General features: G+C 42.0%; 1 protein-coding gene across 1 annotated transcript in view; it reads left to right on the forward strand.

The window, feature by feature from the left end:
• The window catches only part of si:ch211-127i16.2 (probable flavin-containing monoamine oxidase A), a 124,134-nt gene that overhangs the window by 90,172 nt on the left and 9,801 nt on the right, over positions 1-24,161 (forward strand). Inside the window, exon 11 of the mRNA XM_034192710.1 lies at positions 4,651-4,751. Coding sequence (XP_034048601.1) covers positions 4,651-4,751 — 101 coding nt within the window. The remainder of the gene's footprint in view (positions 1-4,650; positions 4,752-24,161) is intronic.

The raw sequence follows: 24,161 nt of genomic DNA on the forward strand, positions 1-24,161 counted from the left end.
CATTGGTGGGGGGGGGGGGGTCAATTCACATGAATTTTGATAAAACGTATACACAATCACTATGATATATATCAGAATACAGCCTATTCCTTCTTGGAATGAAGGTTTTCACTCTTAGCAGAGAGCTTTCATCCACAGGCTGTAAATTAAACTTTAAAAGTTTACTGGAAGGCTGTAAATTAAACTTTAAAAGTTTACTGGATAAAATATCAAGCCTTGTCTTTTCTTGCAATTTGTACATGTATTTCTAAACATTTGCACATTTTCTAAAAATAAAGGTGTAGGGTATACATGATGTGTATCACTTGCCTCGCGTTGATCATAATGTATCAGGCAAATACATGTTTTCTGTATCACAATGGCACTCTGCAGATCATTTGAAAAAGTGATGTAGTTCTAACTGCTGATGGGGCAGCACCCTTTCAATCAGCCAGTAAGTGGGCATAGAGCCTGTGTTCTCCAATGGTGCGTTGTATATAGGCTGCTCATTATGATGTAAAAATCATAAATTAAATTTTGTTATTTATCAACTCTTCACAACCTGCTGTCCTATTATAATAGTGCACTAGCTTTGGGGTTTATCTAATAGTTTTGGTATGTTGATGTTTCATGGCTCAAACTGTTTTTAGTGGTCAGACCTCTTTTTTTTTACAATTGAAAAGATTGTTCTCTAAATATACCAATGAATGCATAACTTTAAGAAATATGCAAGGCAACATTTACACCATTTAAAGATGGAATGCCTCAAAGTGTGCAAAAAGAAACCACTACTTTTGCTGATAATGTGGCTGGCCTGAATATGGCAGAACCCGCGATCTTCCACAGTTAGTTAGTCAGATGCTCCAGAGTTGGTAACCCCAATCAGCTGTATATCCACTTTCCTGACAGAAGGACAAGGAACATTGTCTACCAAGAGGCTCTTCAGAACTATTGGTCAGTAAAAGCTACATTTAAATATATATTCAACATCTCAAATCCAAAATTAACATTTGCTTAAAATTTTATTAAAAATTTAATTATTAAAATTATTTAAAAAATTTTATTTTTGTAGCATTCTTATAAACTAGATTTGCAATGTATCAACAATTATAAAGGTCATAACATCAATTCTGATTAATGATTATGAGCATACTTGATCTGCAATATAAAGTCTGAAGAACTTCATTGTTGTTTCTTGCATGCAGCAAAATTCAGTTTTCTCTCTTGGTTTGGGGATTCCACCTATTTTGGGTTTTTAGTTCAAACCTTTGCCTATTCGGACTATATATATATACGAGGTCTCTTAGATAATAAACCGACCCTTTTATTATTTTTTTTAACTATATGGATTTGAATGACATGCGATTACACCAATCATGCTTGAACCCTCGTGCGCATGCGTGAGTTTTTTCACGCGTGTCGGTGACGTCATTTCCCTGTGGGCAGGCCTTGAGTGAGATGTGGTCCCGCCCTCTCGGCTGAATTCCTTTGTTTCACACGCTGCTCGAGACGGCGCGCGTTGCTTTATCAAAATTTTTTCTGGACCTGTGAGGAATATCCGAGTGGACACTATTCGAGAAATTAAGCTGGTTTTCTGTGAAAAGTTTAACGGCTGATGAGAGATTATGGGGTGTTTCTGTCGGTGTAAGGACTTCCCACGGAGCGGGACGTCCTGCAGCGCTTCCAGGCGCTGTCGTCGGCCTGTTTCGAGCTGAAAACATCCTAATTTAAGGCTTAATTCACCCAGGACATCGTGAGAGAACAGAGAAGATTCAGAAGAGGCCGGCATGAGGAATTTATGCGGACATTCCACTGTTTAAGGACATTTTTTTAATGAAAGACGTATGCGCAAATTCGCCGAGTCGTTTCCGTGACGACTCGGCAAATCTGTGTGCACCGCGACAGGAAAAACACCTCCATGTTGAAAACCATTTGTAGAATTCAGGCGGCTTTTAATGGCTTTCAACAAGTGAGTAACTGAGAAATTGTTTAACAGCTTGGGCATGTTCCAACTTGCCCGTTAAGATTTCCAACGGAGGTGTTTTTCCTGCCGCGACCCCCCGCGGTCGGGTCCAGCCCGACATGCGACTCTGCCCGCACGTTCTTTCATTACAAAATGACCGTTAACAATGGAATGTCCGAATAAACTCCTCATGCCGACTTCTTCTGAAAGTTCTCTGTTCTCTGACGACTTACTGCGTCAACAGAGCCTGAAATGTGGACGTTTTCAACTTGAAACGGCGAGACGCTGCCGCCTCGAAGCGCAGATCGCCGTCAGGCGCCGTGGACCGTCCTTAAAGCGACACTACCAGACCAAAATCTCTCATCAGCCGTTAAAATTTTTACCGAAAACCAGCTGAATTTATTGAATGGTGTCCACTCAGTTGTGCCTTACAGTTTTGAAAAAATTTTTATCAAACAAAGCAACAGTCTCTGAGCCATTCCTAAACAATGAAAAAAATCGACGAGCGGGTGGACGACTCCTCACTCAAAGACTGCCCACAGGCGAATGACGTAACCGACAGGCGTGAAAAAAACTCTCGCATGCCCACGAGGGTTCAAGCATGTCTGATGTAATCACACGTGATTCAAATCCATATGGTTTTTGAAAAAAATAATAAGGTCGGATACTTTTCTAATAGACCTCGTATACTTATAAGATATCTACAATTATGACAAAATATAAACTTTGGAATATTTTATAGATTATATCTTAAACAGGTTAACCTGGGCAACACCGGGTACCCCAGCTAGTATATATATATATATATATATATATATATATATATATATATATATATATATATATATATATATATATATATATATATATATATATATATATATATATCCCACTATTTGAAAAATGCAGCAATTAATTCATTTCAGATTTTTAAAAATCATTATGATACAGAGATAGAATATGCACCAGTATATTTGTAATGCAGGGTTTACTCTGAAAGTTTTTTTTTAAACCGTCAGTGTTGAAAAAAAAAAAAGGAATCTTGCCCCCAGGATCCTTGAGGCAGACACATTCAGGGAGAAGTCAGAATTTCACTCTGTTGACTGAAAGACTCATGAGGGAGATAAAATATAATAGAACTCAATAACAATATGTCACAGTGCAGAAAGGAAAGAGAAGCTGATGCATCGACGGGACGCTGCACACAATTTATATTTTCAAATACTAAGGATCACTTTCTGAATGAATGCTAATTTTATGCTTAAAACCTTAAATTTGTTTTAGTTTTACTTTAGTGAAATAACTGTTACACTGCAGGTCAGGTCAGGGCTGGGAGCTGGTGCTGCATGTCGCTGCATCCATCTCACTGCGAAACAGTCTTGGGTCGTGGGTGATGACTACCCAGATAGACAACAAGTCCATCCCCACCTCCTGAAAATGGCTATCTAAGGTCCAAAGCCAGGCAGTTTGTCATCATCCCCTTGGACAACTCCAGCTGTTGGTGGGCTCAGCGATGCATCTGTGTGCTCCATCATTCTCACAGAAGTGCACTGTGTGGCCCAAATGTCATAGTTAACATTCCCGCATAATACAAGCCGTGTGCCTCATCTGAATCTCCATAAGCAACCTCATAAACTCCAAAAGTTCTTCCCAGTCGTCTTTTGATCTCAAACACCACAGACTCAGAGACACGAACATCACTGCTGAAATAAGTGAATGCACTTCTGATAGTCGAGTCCATGAAGTCATTAAAATCCTCGATCTCAGTCCTGATGCAGGACAATGACAAACCCAGACACTCCGATTCCTCACTCAGCTTCTCAAGTGCTGCAATCAGGGCATCCACTGATTCTGCAAGAATGGATAATTAAATGGATACTTAAAAGTAAAATACACTTTATAATTACCCTCAAATGTTCCTCCAATTATAGCAACGACAATCGCCTCATAAATCATACCAGGCAGTTATTCAGTGGTGTCCATAGGGATGTTTGGATGCAGTCTGTAGTAGCAGTATCAGCAAGGTTGGGTAGGATTACTTTGAAATGTAATCCAAAAGTGATCAGATTACAAGTAATCCACATGTATTCTTTCAAAATAATCCTACCCAACCTTGAGTATCAGTTTCCAAAAGACTGGCCGGGTTCTGTACCTTCTTTTGTTTTAGTCTCGGGGATCTTGCTTTCATGCCATTAAAGCAGCACTGATACACAAGAGAGTAATAGCATCACATTCAATGAACAAAAAGGCAAAATGTGCAGTAACGAACAAAGCTGCATTTAGCGTCTGTTTCAGTAGTATTTCTTACGCGCATCTCATCTCAGGTGCTGCTGTGTCTGAAATTTACATACTTCAATATTTTGCTGCAGCTGTGAAGGAGGTGAGAGTAAAGAAACATCCCTAAAACAGCAGCTCCACCATGACACAAACTGCAGATAAAACAATAAATAATGTATATTTTAGACCATTATCAGCTGTGCAACCCTGAAATATTGTTAATGAATGTTTATTGTCAAATAAATGTGATACCCAGCTGCATTGAACAGTACGAATGCTTAAATGTAATGCTGCACCAAAACAGTGAATGGCCCCGGGGTGCTGTGTGCTGTGTGCTATTAAACACAAGCTTAAGGGCAGCATCAAATCACAGTGTGCTGAACAACACTTTTATATAATTTTGCTTATTGTAACATTTGGCCATCTTACAGGACTGGGCAATGGAGAATTATAGCGGGGGCTGTCCTGTTAACGTCATGTCACCAGGTCTCCTCACATATTATCACCCCAGCCTGAGGAAACCCTGTGGCAGGTAATCCACCTCCGGATGACTAACGCAGCTCATCAGAAAATCTTGTTCCCTCAAAAACTACAATGACGTGAAAACCTCTGTGACCCCTTGAGCTTAACACCTTTAGATTTGTTTACTACAACAAATCTAAATTTCTCAAATGATTCCCTTCCACCTCACAGTGAAAACAGTTTGTTCAGGTGATACAGCATTTATGTTGCGTGTCAAAATCCAACCTCCTCAGTTGTCGTGACACCTGGGTAACGGATCAAGTAGAGGATTGCCTCTGTACGGTGAGGACATTGTGTGCCCCCCTGGTTGCTAACCACAAAGCCCCAATAGGAACCTTGAACACTTAACGGCTCACAGGGCTCTGGGGAAACAAGACGTTGTCAACGGTTGATCAAGCAGAGGAGGTGATGGCTTGTAATCGAATGGCTGTCAGTGTGGATGAAGGCTGCAGCAGGTCCTCAGACCCGATCGTCTGACCAGCCTAAAGATCTGTCAAAGAACATGTGTTTGTTAGTGTGCAACAACATCCCCATGCACAGGCATCATTTTCAATCTTCCTTGCCACGATGATTGCATTTATGTAGTTACTGAGCAAGTTGACACATTTCTCCAGAAAAAAGCAGGTCAACATGACCATTCTTCAATATATTTCTGTTCCATCTGAAGATGAATCTCTGACGGCAAAATGATGACCATCCTGTAGCTAACAGGTAATGTGCTTACATCATAACATGCCAAATAAGGAGGTCTTCCTTGCTGAGAGAAAGGATATTAGAGGTGCACATCTGGCACCTAGGTTTGGACCTGGACGCCGCAGTGCAATGGATGATCCCTCACTACTGCACCAGTCTTTAGATAGATAGATAGATTAGATAGATAGATTAGACAGATAGATAGATAGATAGATAGATAGATAAACTTCATTGATCTCACAGAGGAGAAATTCACGTTACGTCAGCTCTTAAGAAAACACACAAGGTGGGTGCAAGTAGAGGAAAAATGTTCGTCGAATAGCGTGTGCAAGGATAAGCAATAATAATAATACTTGAACAGTACAAGAAATAAAAAATGAGGTAGAAATAGAATATGTACGTATATATATATACACACACACGCACTCACATATGTGCATATACATATATATATATATATATATATATATATATATATATACATATATATATATATATATATATATACGAGGTCTGTCCATAAAGTATAGGTCCTTTTAATTTTTTTCAAAAACTATATGGATTTCATTCATATGTTTTAACGTCAGACATGCTTGAACCCTCGTGCGCATGCATGAGTTTTTTCACGCCTGTCGGTGACGTCATTCGCCTGTGAGCACTCCTTGTGGGAGGAGTCGTCCAGCCCCTCGTCGGAATTCCTTTGTCTGAGAAGTTGCTGAGAGACTGGCGCTTTGTTTGATCAAATTTTTTTCTAAACCTGTGAGACACATCGAAGTGGACACGGTTCGAAAAATTAAGATGGTTTTCAGTGAAAATTTTAACGTCTGATGAGAGATTTTGAGGTGATACTGTCGCTTTAAGGACTTCCCACGGTGCGAGACGTCGCGCAGCGCTCTCAGGCGCCATCATCAGCCTGTTTCAAGCTGAAAACCTCCACATTTCAGGCTCTATTGATCCAGGACGTCGTGAGAGAACAGAGAAGTTTCAGAAGAAGTCAGTTTCAGCATTTTATCCGGATATTCCACTGTTAAAGGAGATTTTTTTAATGAAAGATGTGCGGGCGGATTGCAGCGTCGTCTCGCAGCCGCCGCGACGCTCTGCCACAGGAAAAAACACCTCTGTTGGAAGCCTTAAGGACAAGTTGGAACATGTCCAGCTGTTAAACAATTTCTCATATACTCACTCCACTGAAAGCCATCAAAAGCCGCCTGGATTTTACAAATGGTTATCAACACGGAGGTGTTTTTCCTGTGCCGCCGCACCGCGCCGGCTGCGTCCCAACGCGCGGACCCGTCCGCACGTCTTTAATTAAAAAAATCTCCTTTAACAGTGGAATATCCGGATAAAATGCTGAAACCGACTTCTTCTGAAACGTCTCTGTTCTCTCATGACGTCCTAGATCAACAGAGCCTGAAATGTGGAGGTTTTCAGCTTGAAACAGGCTGATGATGGCGCCTGAGAGTGCTGCGCGACGTCTCGCACCGTGGGAAGTCCTTAAAGCGACAGTATCACCTCAAAATCTCTCATCAGCCGTTAAAATTTTCACTGAAAACCAGCTTAATTTTTCGAACTGTGTCCACTTCCATGTGTCTCACAGGTTTAGAAAAAATTTTGATCAAACAAAGCGCCAGTCTCTCAGCAACTTCTCAGACAAAGGAATTCCGACGAGGGGCTGGACGACTCCTCCCACAAGGAGTGCTCACAGGCGAATGACGTCACCAACAGGCGTGGAAAAACTCACGCATGCGCACGAGGGTTCAAGCATGTCTGACGTAAAAACATATGAATGAAATCCATATAGTTTTTGAAAAAAATAAAAAGGACCTATACTTTATGGACAGACCTCGTATATATACACATACACACATATACATACACACCCACGTACATACCTATATACATATATATATATACATATGCATATACACATATACATACACTCATACACGCATACCCATATGCACACACATACCTATACACATATACATATGCATATATATATATGCATATATATATATATGAGTCCACCCACCACTTTAATCATATCTTAGATCTTGTTCTGACTTATGGTATGGAAATTGAAAACTTAACAGTATTCCCTGAAAACTCCCTTCTGTCTGATCATTTCTTAATAACATTTACATTTACTCTGATGGACTACCCAGCAGTGGGGAATAAGTTTCATTACACTAGAAGTCTTTCAGAAAGCGCTATAACTAGGTTTAAGGATATGATTCCTTCTTTATGTTCTCTAATGCCATATACCAACACAGTGCAGAGTAGCTACCTAAACTCTGTAAGTGAGATAGAGTATCTCGTCAATAGTTTTACATCCTCATTGAAGACAACTTTGGATGCTGTAGCTCCTCTGAAAAAGAGAGCTTTAAATCAGAAGTGCCTGACTCCGTGGTATAACTCACAAACTCGCAGCTTAAAGCAGATAACCCATAAGTTGGAGAGGAAATGGCGTCTCACTAATTTAGAAGATCTTCACTTAGCCTGGAAAAAGAGTCTGTTGCTCTACAAAAAAGCCCTCCGTAAAGCTAGGACATCTTACTACTCATCACTAATTGAAGAAAATAAGAACAACCCCAGGTTTCTTTTCAGCACTGTAGCCAGGCTGACAAAGAGTCAGAGCTCTATTGAGCCGAGTATTCCTTTAACTTTAACTAGTAATGACTTCATGACTTTCTTTGCTAATAATAACCATCCCAAAGACATATCGTTATCTTTGGCTGCTTTCAGTGATGCGGGTATTTGGTTAGACTCTTTCTCTCAGATTGTTCTGTCTGAGTTATTTTCATTAGTTACTTCATCCAAACCATCAACATGTCTATTAGACCCCATTCCTACCAGGCTGCTCAAGGAAGCCCTACCATTATTTAATGCTTCGATCTTAAATATGATCAATTTATCTTTATTAGTTGGCTATGTACCACAGGCTTTTAAGGTGGCAGTAATTAAACCATTACTTAAAAAGCCATCACTTGACCCAGCTATCTTAGCTAATTATAGGCCAATCTCCAACCTTCCTTTTCTCTCAAAAATTCTTGAAAGGGTAGTTGTAAAACAGCTAACTGATCATCTGCAGAGGAATGGTCTATTTGAAGAGTTTCAGTCAGGTTTTAGAATTCATCATAGTACAGAAACAGCATTAGTGAAGGTTACAAATGATCTTCTTATGGCCTCAGACAGTGGACTCATCTCTGTGCTTGTTCTGTTAGACCTCAGTGCTGCTTTTGATACTGTTGACCATAAAATTTTATTACAGAGATTAGAGCATGCCATAGGTATTAAAGGCACTGCGCTGCAGTGGTTTGAATCATATTTATCTAATAGATTACAATTTGTTCATGTAAATGGGGAATCTTCTTCACAGACTAAGGTTAATTATGGAGTTCCACAAGGTTCTGTGCTAGGACCAATTTTATTCACTTTATACATGCTTCCCTTAGGCAGTATTATTAGACGGCATTGCTTAAATTTTCATTGTTACGCAGATGATACCCAGCTTTATCTATCCATGAAGCCAGAGGACACACACCAATTAGCTAAACTGCAGGATTGTCTTACAGACATAAAGACATGGATGACTGATAAAACTGAAGTTATTGTACTTGGCCCCACAAATCTTAGAAACATGGTGTCTAACCAGATCCTTACTCTGGATGGCATTACCCTGACCGTGAGAAATCTTGGAGTCATTTTTTATCAGGATATGTCATTCAAAGCGCATATTAAACAAATATGTAGGACTGCTTTTTTGCATTTACGCAATATCTCTAAAATTAGAAAGGTCTTGTCTCAGAGTGATGCTGAAAAACTAATTCATGCATTTATTTCCCCTAGGCTGGACTATTGTAATTCATTATTATCAGTTTGTCCTAAAAGTTCCCTGAAAAGCCTTCAGTTAATTCAAAATGCTGCAGCTAGAGTACTAACGGGGACTAGAAGGAGAGAGCATATCTCACCCATATTGGCCTCTCTTCATTGGCTTCCTGTTAATTCTAGAATAGAATTTAAAATTCTTCTTCTTACTTATAAGGTTTTGAATAATCAGGTCCCATCTTATCTTAGGGACCTCATAGTACCATATCACCCCAATAGAGCGCTTTGCTCTCAGACTGCAGGCTTACTTGTAGTTCCTAGGGTTTGTAAGAGTAGAATGGGAGGCAGAGCCTTCAGTTTTCAGGCTCCTCTCCTGTGGAACCAGCTCCCAATTCGGATCAGGGAGACAGACACCCTCTCTACTTTTAAGATTAGGCTTAAAACTTTCCTTTTTGCTAAAGCTTATAGTTAGGGCTGGATCAGGTGACCCTGCTGGGGGGTTCCCATGATGCACTGAGTGTTTCTTTCTCTTTTTGCTCTGTATGCACCACTCTGCATTTAATCATTAGTGATTGATCTCTGCTCCCCTCCACACCATGTCTTTTTCCTGGTTCTCTCCCTCAGCCCCAACCAGTCCCAGCAGAAGACTGCCCCTCCCTGAGCCTGGTTCTGCTGGGGGTTTCTTCCTGTTAAAAGGGAGTTTTTCCTTCCCACTGTCGCCAAGTGCTTGCTCACAGGGGGTCGTTTTGACCATTGGGGTTTTTACGTAATTATTGTATGGCCTTGCCTTACAATATAAAGCGCCTTGGGGCAACTGTTTGTTGTGATTTGGCGCTATATAAATAAAATTGATTGATTGATATATATACTCAACAAAAATATAAATGCAACACTTTTGGTTTTGCTCCCATTTTGTATGAGATGAACTCAAAGATCTAAAACTTTTTCCACATACACAATATCACCATTTCCCTCAAATATTGTTCACAAACCAGGCTAAATCTGTGATAGTGAGCACTTCTCCTTTGCTGAGATAATCCAACCCACCTCACAGGTGTGCCATATCAAGATGCTGATTAGACACCATGATTAGTGCACAGGTGTGCCTTAGACTGTCCACAATAAAAGGCGACTCTGAAAGGTGCAGTTTTGTTTTATTGGGGGGGGATACCAGTCAGTATCTGGTGTGACCACCATTTGCCTCATGCAGTGCAACACATCTCCTTCGCATAGAGTTGATCAGGTTGTCAATTGTGGCCTGTGGAATGTTGGTCCACTCCTCTTCAATGGCTGTGCAAAGTTGCGACTACGAACTGGAGTCAGTTCGAGACCCCGATGAGGACGCCGAGCATGCAAATGAGCTTCCCTGAGACGGTTTCTGACAATTTGTGCAGAAATTCTTTGGTTATGCAAACCGATTGTTTCAGCAGCTGTCCGAGTGGCTGGTCTCAGACGATCTTGGAGGTGAACGTGCTGGATGTGGAGGTCCTGGATTGGTGTGGTTACACATGGTCTGCGGTTGTGAGGCTGGTTGGATGTACTGCCAAATTCTCTGAAACACCTTTGGAGACGGCTTATGGTAGAGAAATGAACATTCAATACACGAGCAACAGCTCTGGTTGACATTCCTGCTGTCAGCACGCCAATTGCATGCTCCCTCAAATCTTGCGACATCTGTGGCATTGTGCTGTGTGATAAAACTGCACCTTTCAGAGTGGCCTTTTATTGTGGGCAGTCTAAGGCACACCTGTGCACTAATCATGGTGTCTAATCAGCATCTTGATATGGCACACCTGTGAGGTGGGATGGATTATCTCAGCAAAGGAGAAGTGCTCACTATCACAGATTTAGACTGGTTTGTGAACAATATTTGAGGGAAATGGTGATATTGTGTATGTGGAAAAAGTTTTAGATCTTTGAGTTCATCTCATACAAAATGGGAGCAAAACCAAAAGTGTTGCATTTATATTTTTGTTGAGTGTATATATATATATATATATATGTATATATATATATATATAAACATGATTGGGATTGAAAGGGAGATAGGAGCATCTTCTTTACAATACGTGAAATGGAGTTTAGATGTGGTAAGGTGACATTAGTGCTGGGATTTGTAAATGAGCTGTTATTGCACATGATATGTGGACATATAAATAATATTGCATGTGATTTGTGGATATATTATTGTATGTGGTTATTTCACAGTGTTTTTGTACAGCCTGACAGTAGCAGGGAGGAACGACCTGCAGTATCGTTCCTTCTTGCATTGAGGGTGCCTCAGTCTGTCACTGAACGAGCTGGTCAGCTCCACTACAGTCCGGTGCAGAGGGTGAGTGGAGTTGTTCATGATGGATTTGAGCTTGGTTAACACCCTCCTCTCAGCCACCTCTTCCCAGAGACTCCAGAGACTTCTTGACCAGCTTGTTCAGTCTCTTTCTCTCCCGCTCTGTGCTGCCCTGGGCCCAACAGATGACAGCATAGAGGAGAGCTGAGGCTACAACAGAGTTGTAGAAGGTCTTAAGCAGAGGCCTGCTCACTCCAAAGGATCTCAAACTCTTCAGGAGGTGGCGGCGACTCTGACCTTTTTTGTACAGGGCGTCAGTGTTGTGAGTCCAGTCCAGTTTGCTGTTGAGGTGAACACCCAGGTATTTGAGACTGTCCACAGTCTTTATGTCTTCCCCCTGGATGTTCACCGGTGGATGAGGTGGTGGTTTCCTCCTGAAGTCGATCACCATAGGTAGAGTTGAGTCATCACCTCTGAGATCAAGCGACAACTGTGAAGGGCTTCTGGAGTCACAAGGATGCAAGACAGAGCTGCTTCGTGATGCTGATACCTTTGCAGGAGAATTAAGGTCCAAGTCTTTTGGCTCCTGGTGCTTCCTGTCTGGTTGGAACACCTGAACACACACCAGTGACCTATGGTGACAACTGGATGGCTTTCCTTCAGAGGATCCTTGTGGTTATTTGTCCTGTACAAATCTTGCTCTCATTCGTTAAATGTGTTCCTTGTCAGCTGATGTCCCGCAAGTCTGCCATAAAGTTTTGTCCATGTAAAAAAAAAAAAAAAAGCCGGAGAGCTTTCCCGGTGGATGTTTGGCTACCGTTTTGCCCTGTACTTGTTCGTAGCTTTCCAGTGGATGTCCGGTAGAAGTTAGTTTTATGCATGCGTTATCCATTCCTTTTTTGTTCACGTCTGGAAGCACTGTGCACCCACAATTGTTGGTTGTCCACTCATTCCAACAGAGCCCAAATCAACCGGAGACTGACGTATTATGCAATTTTTGCCACTGGAGAAATCTGTCCCAGTGAGACTATACCTTAATATTGACATGCTTATACAATGTACGGATATGTATGGTGTAGGACAGTTTGATGTAACATCATAATTACTAATGCAAAAACCAAACACCAACAAAAATTCTCAGTCATTGAGCGGGTTTATTGGAGGCTGTAGCTCAAATAGGTGCTGATCTAAGACTGGAAGAAAACATCGCATTGAGACATTTACCCAAATGTGAAAAAGGACGTGATCTTCCAAAAGTAGATATGTTAGACCAGACCAGACAATCCCATAATTGAAGGGCAGGGGTGGTGGCCAAGTGGTTAGTGCACTTGTTTCAGTGCGGAAGGTTCCCGGTTCAAACCCCACCCCTGCCACATGTGTCCATATAATTTGGATGTGCATCAGGAAGGACGCCCAGCATAAAACTTGTGCAAATTCAACATCCAGATCCACCTCGGGTTTGCTGTGGTGACCCAAGTACAAAAAAAGTGGCCAAAGGGAATTAGTAGACAATCCCATACTGCAGGCTTTTTTTTCTGTTGGACGGAACTCTACCTCAATCAGGTGCCGAACTGTGGTCTAAAAATGGAGCAAGCAGTTTATTTGTTCATTTGGGAGGTGGGGAAAGCCACCATGTGTTGTGTGGGCAGCCACCACCACCAGATGGCGCCCTGCCTGGAGTGCGGGCTTCAGGCACGAGAGGGCGCAGTCACCATGGGCACAGCCGGGAGTGACAGCTGTCACTCATTATCTCACAACAGCTGTCACTCATCTGCACTTCATCTTGCCACTCCATAAAGACCGGACTTCATCTCCACCTCGCTGCCGAGATATCGTCTACCTTAGGAGGTAATTTGTTCTCAGCCATTGTTTTGTCTACCACAGACAGTGTTTGCTTGTGCTATTTTTGCAGTAGGTTTTTTGAGTGCTTGCAGCTGGAGGCTGGGTTTGGACTGACGTCTTCACTCCAAACCTTTGATAAGTACACATACTACTGCACGTGCCAGCTTTCTGAATGAGAGGTGGAGGTGGAGTTCCACCATTGTTGTTACTGGGTGTTCACACACCCACATCTGATTGTCTCTGCTCCTCGCCAGCAGTACCAGATCCGACATGCGGAGACGGTGGCCACCTGGGGTTTTTGGGACTTGGCGGCTCCAGTATTCTCCAGGTTCGGTGGCAGAGGAAATCATGTGGTTCCGGTTCTTCTCAGGACAGACGTCCTCTATCCTCGAGCCTGCCCACGCGTCACCTTTGTTAATTGACTATTGTACACATTCTGTAATCTGCTGTGTTTGGTTGTGCTTTTTACAACAGTAAAGTGTTCATATTTTGACTCTTTCTGTTGCGATATCACACTACACACCACATCACAATAGTCAAAACGTTCTCTTGCTCCCAGTCGTTAGAGGCTGCGAAAACAAAGTTATATTATAATAATAAGTACATCCAGCCCTTCATTCCCAGCTCAGATTGACCCCAGAGTGCTAAAACAAAATTGAATTCTCAGGATTGCATTAAGACAGGTGCAAAACAGCACATCTCCATTCTCATGAGAAAGAAGACAAAGCTAAAACAAGGTTGAATAACACATTCTCAGGGTGAAGTGCAAAACAGCACAACACCGTTCTCATGAGAAAGAAGACAAATGTACAAATGTTTAACAGTGATAACATATATACAAAATCCTTAACATTCCCCTCCTGTTTATCGCCTGTTAAACATACAGTAGGCATCACTCAGCTTAGCACTTCTTTTTGAGATTTTCACTAAGAGGTTCATCATGGTATGTTCTCTCTCTAGGCTTACACCCCAGAGGTGATGTCGTCATTGTCACCATCATCGGTGTCTGGGTCATCATACTTCCATTGGTCTGGGTACAGGTCAGGAGAGCCATCGTCCTCCTCGTTGTCGACTGTCCCCAGAAGTGGATATGATGCCGGACCCCCTCCTGGTCCTGGACTTATTGCTGTGGTTATCATTCTATTTACAAGGCCTCGGAGACATGGAATACAACAACATCCACACAATGTTAGAATTGCAGCAAATACTGCTATAGACACTAATAGTGAAGAAATCAAAGACCTCCATTTTCCCATCCCTTCCAGCCACCAATCCCAGCCTTCGGTGTTTACTCCACTGTGCTCTTTCATCTTCCTGTTCAACGTCCTCAGCCCGTCAATGGCTTGAGTGAGACTGCCGTCTGCAGCCGTGTTGTTGGGAATGAATGTGCAGCATTGTTCTCCGAACATGGCACAAACACCTCCTTTCTCTGCCAACAACATATCCAGAGCAATACGATTCTGGAAGGCCATAAGGGACGTGGCTTCTAACTGTGAATGGACAGCCTTAAATCCTTCCTCAGTCCAATTTCCTAATTTCTGTACATTGTAGTGGATGTAGTTTATTCTGTCCACGTTTTTATTAATTGAGCACCACCAACAGATGGAAGATTCGAATCCAGCTGCTATTTGATTAACCAGTTTATACTCGTCAGGCACTCCCCTGGGGACTCCTATTGCGTCAATATATGTTGGATTTCCCACTCCTTTCCAATCTCTTTTCACTCTATGTCTGGCTATGCCTTTCTGCCAATCTTCAGGAATAAGAGAGGCTGCATATGTCGTAACGTCTTCAGGGGTCATGGGTATGGCTTCAACTGGTAACAATAATGATATTAATGCACAATAACCTGACACATTCCGTGGCAGTCTGTCAAAGATTCTGTTATCCCCACACCACCACCATACGTCACTCCTCCCGACAGGTTTGAATGTGGGAGCACTATGGATCACATTCTTACACCAGGCGGTGTGGTTTAAGCTACCCAAAGTCTTACTTGTCCCTGTCAAGTGTACACATGTATGGTTAGCATGCCCAACTTTGCTTGAGAATAAAGGTTTAATCTTAGTCAATTTGGTCACTGGATAGATCTTGTCCCACTTAGAACATTTGTTGTTTGCCGCAATGTATGTCTGTGTCATAGCAGTCAGTAGACAGTCTTTGGGTAATGCTGCCGGTATTACCTGTAATATAGGTCTGGGTCCCATACATACAACACAGTCCTTCTTTGCTGCTAGTCCTGCTTGTTCTGCCATTAAAAGCCAATTGTTATTTTGTCCACTAATTCCTGTAGTTACTAGGAACCAGTCATCTGCCTTCATGTCTTTTGTGCCTTGTACAGACACCCCCTTTGCTTGTATGGGCACCCCCTTTGCTTGTATGGACACCCCCTTTGACGTACTTAATTCGGTCAATATTGGTTGCTGTACTCTATCTGTTTCACAGAGGAAGAAATGGAAATACGGATCTTTTCCTTGTTTGTATACCCAAAGGAGGAACAACCAACAGTCTCCCTCTATATCAGGTGGGAATATGGTTCCTTTTTCTGTGGTATTCACCACTATAGACAGCTTATCATCTGTTTGATACATTTTGAGAATTTGACTCTGGTACTTAGCCCACTCGGTTTGTGCCCATCTTGGTGTCCATCTACTCCATTCATCGGCTACCAACGTTTCCCATCTCCTATCTTGTTGATCGTTGGTCATATACCATGAGAAACTATTTCCGTAATTAGTCCCTCTGTCACCATCCGGCATTCCATGGGTAAGACCACTATATGGTACAGAGATGATCACAGAAGTATTTCTAGGAATGCAGGCTTGTACACCAAATCGGTACACATTATTCCCATTACAGCTATGTACTGTGGCATTTATTATCGGACTGGGGTCTTCGTTACTTCTTTTTGGTCTCTGCAATCTGTGGATGTGATCCTTATTATCATGTCCCGTACTCATGGCTTTTAATAATAATCCCAATTCAAAAAAGAAAAGTAGCATAACAAGGACTGTCCGTGGGGTCCAGAAACCCTCGTTCTTTTTCTTTTTTTCTTTCGCCATTTCTGCACACTACAGCACACCTATGTTCAGAACAGTGGCTTCTTAATGTCTTCTGCTAGCTTTCGTGTCTAACCTGGATCTTAACACCAAGCTCACACACTATTACTAGTCTTGTCCTACTGTTCTTACTGTTTGTCTGTGTCTGCAGAAATGACTTTCTTACAGTGAGTTAAATGAATCCATGTACTTCTTTCCCCAATTTTCAAAGCTGTGGGTGTTGTGAGTAGTACTTGATAGGGCCCTTCCCATTTAGGTGAATACCAGTGTTTTCTCTTGATGCTTCTTATCAACACCCAGTCTCCAGGTACCACTTTAGGGTCCTCCTGTGGAGAAATGGGATCATCAGTGTTTGGAACTCTCCCTCGTTGTCCTTCTAACGTTTTTCTCATGTAATCCGCCAAATTGGCTTCCTCAGGTACATCCCAAATTTGTCCATAATATGGCAATCGATATTTTCTGCCAAACAATGTTTCATACGGTGTCAACCCCATGGTACTAGTTATGTTTATATACATTTTTACCAAATCTACACAATGCGTCCATGGTCTGCCTGTTTCCTCCATTGTCTTTCTAAGTCTGTTTTTTACTGTTCCATTCATCCTTTCCACTAATCTAAAAAGCCTTCAGTTGGTTCAGAATGCTGCAGCTAGAGTACTGACGGGGACTAGCAGGAGAGAGCATATCTCACCCGTGTTGGCCTCCCTTCATTGGCTTCCTGTTAATGCTAGAATAGAATTTAAAATTCTTCTTCTTACTTATAAGGTTTTGAATAATCAGGTCCCATCTTATCTTAGGGACCTCATAGTACCATATTACCCCATTAGAGCGCTTCGCTCTCAGACTGCGGGCTTACTTGTAGTTCCTAGGGTTTGTAAGAGTAGAATGGGAGGCAGAGCCTTCAGCTTTCAGGCTCCTCTCCTGTGGAACCAGCTCCCAATTCAGATCAGGGAGACAGATACCCTCTCTACTTTTAAGATTAGGCTTAAAACTTTCCTTTTCGCTAAGGCTTATAGTTAGGGCTGGATCGGGTGACCCTGGACCATCCCTTGGTTATGTTGCTTTAGACGTAGACTGTGTTTCATAATTATTGTATGGCCTTGCCTTGCAATGTGGAGCGCCTTGGGGCAACTGTTTGTTGTGATTTGGCGCTATACAAGAAAAAAGTTGATTGATTGATTGATTAATCCGGCACTTTGTGGATGATAAGAACAATGATTTTTTAGATTAACCTGTAGTGCTTCTCCTACGTATTGCACTATTGTATTAACAAAATGCGCTCCATTATCTGAATAGACTGTTTCTGGTTTTCCAAATCGTGGGATGATGTCTTTGCATAATGCTTTAGCCACTGTAAGTGAATCTGCATGTTTTGTAGGGAACAATTCTACCCATTTTGAGAAGGCATCAATTATGACTAAACAAAATTCCTTCCCTTCATGTTTACTCAGCTGTATATAATCCATATGAATCACTTGAAAGGGATATTGTGGTGTTGGAAATTTACCTCTTTGGGGTCTCAAATTGCCTTGTGAGTTGTGTTTTGCACATATCATGCATGCTCTACAATGCTCTACAAAAAATAGATTGCAATTGCGATATCATACCCCCTGATGAGACATGCGTCACGCCATGGCTCATAATAGCTGCCCATTTAAACATATTTTTTGGCAATATGGGTTTCTTTTGTGGTCATACGTACAAGTCATTTGCATACGTAGCTCCTTTAGCTATCCACATTTGTTTTTCTCTGTCTGTTGCCTGCTGTTGCATGTCAGCAAGCAGTGTATGACCTAAATGCAAATCTGGAGTAGTTTCCTGTACAACAAAAATAGAAGAAGCTGCTGCTGCCTCTTTTGCTGCTCTGTCAGCAAAATCATTTCCTTTTGAAACACTGTCAGAGCCATTGGTGTGAGCCGCACATTTGCATATAGCAATTTGTTGAGGCAACTTCACAGCTTGCAGTAGGGCAGTTAGGAGAGTGGCATGAGTCACTGGCTTTCCAGACGATGTCACCATTCCACGCTCCTCCCACAGTTTTGCAAACACATGCACTGTGCTGAAAGCGTACTGGCTGTCCGTATAAATTGATACGGCCGTACCTTGAAACAGATAGCAAGCTGCAGTTAAAGCAACTAATTCAGCTGCTTGTGCTGAAAATGACGATGGCAATGAAGCAGAATCTAATACTTCTGAATTTGTGACGACAGCATATCCAGATTGTGTTTGTCCATAAGCGTTTTTAGTGGAAGAACCATCCACATACACAATTGTACTGTTTGGGATGGGTGTGTCCTGGAGGTCTGGGCGTGCTTTCGTACAGACTGTAGCTACATCAAGACAATTGTGCGGCTCACCATCCTCAGGTAAAGGTATCAATGTGGATGGATTCAATGTTGTACAGCGCTCTACCGTAAGGTGTGGTTGTGATAATAGCAAGGACATGCACGAAAGATGTCTTGCTGGGGACAAAAGGCTCATGTTTGTCTGCAACAGAAGTGCAGAAACTGCATGTGGAACTTTCAGTGTCAACTGATGGAATAGAACAACATTACTGCTACTTTGAACAGCCATAGAGGCTGCAACAACAGCCTGTACGCATGGTGGTAAAGCACTTGCTACTGCATCCAATTTAGATGAGTAGTAGGCAACTGGCCTCAATTTTGAGCCATACACTTGAACCAAAACACTAGTCATGAACTTATTCTTACAATCAACTGTTTGAATGAATGGTTTACTATAATCTGGTAGTGCCAAAACTGTGGATGACACTAATGTTTGTTTTACTTTTACAAAGGCTTCCTCAGCATCTTTGTTCCATTCCAACACGGTTGACATTGAAATATCATCTTTGTACATCAAATCAGAAAGTGGACTAGTCAACTCTGCATAGCAAGGAATCCATGCCCTGCAGTAATTTGTCAATCCAAGAAATGACATCATCTGCTTTTTGGTTTGTGGTTTTGGAGCATGCAAAATTGCTTCCTTCCTGTCAGACAGGATCGTGCGCCCTGTGGCTGATAACTCATGTCCTAAATATTTTACTTTATCCCTACACAACTGAACTTTGTTTTTACTCACTTTGTGGCCGTTGTCAAATAAGAAACATAATAATGCTACTGTGTCAGTTATGCAGTTTTCTCGTGTGTCAGAGGCAATCAGAATGTCATCAACATACACTAATAGTTGGCTATCTGCCGGTGGAACGAAATTGGCTAAACATGCTGACATGACTTGAGAATAAATAGTTGGACTCTCTGCGTAACCCTGCGGTAATCTGGTGAATGTATATCGTTGTCCTTTAAAGGTAAAAGCAAACCAGAATTGACTATCTGGGTGTACTGGCACAGAGAAAAATGCATTACTTATGTCAATTACTGAGAAACTATTAGAATTTGGTCTCAGCGAATTTAACAAGGTGTGTGGATCTGGAACACATGGTGCTCTTTTAATCACAGCAGCATTTACTGCCTGCAGATCTTGAATCATTTTCCACCCCACTGAGGGCGGAGCCTTTTTTACCGGAAATATGGGTGTGTTACATGGTGAATCTGGACATGGCACTATTACTCCTGCTGTTAATAAATCCTCTATTACCGGCCTGATTCCGTCAATTGCATCAGGTTTCAATGGATACTGTCTTACACATGGTCTGTATTCTGTTTTTGGCCTTATAACTACAGGTTGTGCATTTTTAATCAGTCCTACGTCTGAAGGACCTGTTGTCCACAATCCTGATGGTACAGAAGAGAGAAGATCATCCTCTTCAGGACTCAACTGAAACACTCAGGATTGTGAAGTGGACACATCAATGTGTGTTCCAGCTGTCAGCACCAATGAAACATTAACTGGCACTTTATACAATTTAGTTGATGGACTGCAGGGCTCGCAAAATTTCAAAATCCCTAGTAGCCCTTCGGGCAGGCACTCTTCAGGTTTTGGTAGCCCGAAATGAAATGAACTGGCCCATTTTTTGTTTTTAATGTTTTAATGCAAGTGATAACACATTTAACCTAATTAACATTTTTGGAACTTTTATTAACACAGAACAAGAAAATGGATTATTCTGGCAAATTAGAAAATGCCAGTTGTTGAGGGAACAGTCTCATCATCTTCAGACATTTCCTCTTGTGCCACAGTCTCCTCTTCTCTGCTCACTGTCTTTCCTGTTTTGTGTACAATATGTCTTGTGCCCTTTGTGCTCAACACCCAGAAATGAATTGCTGTCTCAGGACAAAAGGATTCCACTGATTCCCCATTTATGGAGATGTGCATAAGGTCATTCAGTGTTTCAGCCTGGAGACTTGTGCGGTATACTGTTTTCACACGGTTCGTGCAGGAAAATCCTCTCTCACAAATGGCTGTTGATGGACTTAGTGTCAGCATTAACTTCACTAACAACAACACATGGGACAGGTTTTCAGGATTCTCAGATAAGAGATCTTTGTACAAGGTGTCTAGTTTGCTACCACGGTGTGCTGAAAGCCACATTTTTAGATCCATCCATTCTTCTGGAATTTTGACTTTTTCCTCCTCATTTAGCAAAGTATCAAAATGTTTGACAAGACAGTCCACCTCTTCATCCCCAAAAGTTGACAGCTCTAGTCTTGAGCTGGGAAGAGTAGAAGGGTCAAAAACTTGGAAACAAGACAAGGGTTTTTGAGAAAGATTTTTAAATCGGTTGTCCATGTACTTAACTGTGTTGTCAATAATCTTCAAGAACAGTGTACTAATGGCACTTTTGTCCTTGTTTTCACATCCCCCCCTAACAGGTCGCTGGCTTTTTGTGAGTTTTGTTCCACTGTAAGAAATACTCTCATCATCATTTACTGTGAGTTTGGTGTCCAGGGATCTTTGAAATTCACCTGGCTTGGTTTTAAGGCTGATTAGGTGTGATGTTGTGCTCTCAACTAACTGATTTGTTCGCATAATGCTCAGTTTGTCATGCTGCATTTCAGTGCTGCATTTGGAAAGGATTGTGCTGTAATCTAACATAAAATGCAGAAATCTAACAAATCTCTCACTTTTCATCTCCTGCACAATCCCCTTTGCTTTTGCAGCATCTTCTGGTGTAACACCACTTCCTCCTGACATGTTTTCTAAATGGGTAACTGTTTGAGTGTAGTTTTTTCCACAGCCTTTAGACATCTCAGCCTGCTTGGCAGCCACCGGGTGCTTTTAGGCCACTAAAATGTGCCAGTTTTTCATTGAGTATTTCACTTATTTCAGTCAGTTCCCTTCTCTTTTTTGGCGAATAATAATACATCTTAAAGATGCTTTTGAGTGTGTCTTCAAATTTTGCTAGGTACTCGCATCCTTTAATACTGTCCAGCACTGCCAGCTCTAATTTATGTGCCACACAATGTATAGTAATGATGTGAGGTGCCCTTTCTTTGAGCCGCCCAGCTACTCCAGTTTTGTCTCCAATCATTACAGCAGCACCATCAAAATTGGCACAGACCACTTTTTTTTCCCAAGTGTCTGCCCTGATGCCTACATGGTCCACAGCTTCATCAATGGCTTCTAGAACCCCTGCAGCATTTGAGCTTCTGACTGGTTGGCATTTCACCATGTAGGTAGATATGTCACCATTTCCCTTTACATATCTAACATGAACCAGCTCCTGTTCAATAACCCCAGCATCTGTGCTCCCATCCGCGAGCACAGACAAAAACCTGCTGTCTTTGATATCTTTTTGAATCTGGTCTCTAGAGGTTTTTGCTATAGCCCTAATAAAATCTCTGCAGGCATGGTCATTGTGGTAAGTAGAACCTACATCTATGCCATTTGCTTTTTGAAGTTTGCAAAGACTGCCAAATTTTGCCATTGGCAATTCAGTTTTTGCAACATAAAATGCTGTTCTAAAAAGTCTAGTCATTATATCCTGCTGTGCTTTGTTCATGTGTTGTATGGTTTTTGCAATTGGTGTCTCTTCTGGGAATAAAGCTGCAGACTGGGCACTAATGCACTTCTTATGTGACAGGGAGTTGTCATGGTTCTGATGGGGTCTTTCCTTAAATTACTAGTACCAAGTACAAAAGCATTGTTGGAGTCAGAAATTGTAGGGAATTGACGACACACTTGACAGAACATTGTTTTGTTCACCTTATCATATTCCAGCCAAGGGAATTCCTTAGTCCATGAAACCACAAATGTGCGCTTTCTTTTTGCTTCATAGTCTGATTTTTCAGAACTCTTTCTTTTTGGGCTGGCTTGTCGCTCTGTTCCTGTGGAGGCTGGCTGCTCTGACGCTGACTTGGCCTGGTCCTGTGTGGTTGCCTGCTCATCTGTGCTGGACTGTCCCTCTCTCTCTGCCCCCTCTTCATTCTGACCTGTGTTTTTTGGCTGCACAGAACTAAAATATCGACGTAAATCCATCTGTGTTCAAAAAAAGAACAAATGAATTAAATAAATAAATATAATTGTTTCGCACGTGCGTTTCTTTTTTCTTTTTTTTTTTTTTTTACTTTATTAACCTACCATTAAAAGACATCTATATTGGCGAGTGTTTGCGATGCTTCAATTCTGAATAGTAGCGTGGTGACTGCAGACTAAACCAGCAACTGTTTTGCTTCCTATTCTTCTCACTTCATCGTACTCGGTGCTTCGTGCACATGCGGCTGGCTCGTGTGTGCGCGTGAGAGAAAGCGGGCGGGAGAGCGAGCGGGTGCCTGGCTGCGCACATAACACACAGAAGGACAGCGCCATCTCCTATCATCCTCAGCCAGCCAAGATATCGGGTATATTTTTAGGTAGCCCGTCGGGCAGGGGGTGTAAAATTTTAGTAGCCCGAGTGAAAAAGTACATAGCCCCGGGACGTCGGGCTAGTGATTTTGCGAGCACTGGACTGAACTCCGTTCGTGGTCCAACTCTGCTCCAATCAGTGGCTGACAAAGCTGTTATGACTGTCAGTCCCAATTCTTGCCATTCTGTCAAATATGGCTTACAAAATGACATATGTAATGGCATACCTGTGAATCTCAATTTTGAAACATCTTCAGTGGCACCTGTTACTGTTATGACAGCTGTTGAGTTGCCATCATGAATCAAATCGGTCATTGTCAGCTTCACAGGTGAAATATTTTTCAATTTGTTTTCATACACTGGTGTTCCTGGCAATATGCCACTATGGACTCTAAATACACTCTCAAATCTGCATCTAAACTCTGTCCATGGTTCTCCTTCTTTCTGAGTTGTCCTGGTAATTCCAGTATAATTTATCTTTGGTCCTAACACACCTTTTGCACGTGTAATCATAGCTTCCACTCTTGTTTTCAAGACTGGATCATCATGTGGCAATGGTACGCCATCCTGGTCTGCAGGATTCCAGTCTCCGCGTATCTGACTCCATTTTAGGGCCACATGCTTTCATCCACACCTGTTGGACTTCAGGTCCACTAAGGTGGTAAGAACTTCTAATGTTTTCTATATCCTGCATAAATCCCTCAATGTCGACATGTGGCGATGGTATCATGTCGACTGCTGCTTTGATATCATCAGCATTCCATGTTCGATATACCTGCTGTTCCTGCACGAGGATTTGGTACTTCTATCATAGGATAGGCACCTCCCTGGTCACTGTGTTCCACCATGGGAGGGGCTGTGGGCACTTTCGCTTGACTGCGTGTTTGTGGTTTTTCTGGTTTTTCTCTTTTTACCTTAGGTTTTACTGCCAAATCATACTGTGGTGGCGGTACATCGTCATCCTCTG

Source organism: Thalassophryne amazonica, chromosome 17 (genome assembly GCF_902500255.1).
Source record: "Thalassophryne amazonica chromosome 17, fThaAma1.1, whole genome shotgun sequence".
In the NCBI taxonomy this organism is placed as follows: Eukaryota; Metazoa; Chordata; class Actinopteri; order Batrachoidiformes; family Batrachoididae; genus Thalassophryne; species Thalassophryne amazonica.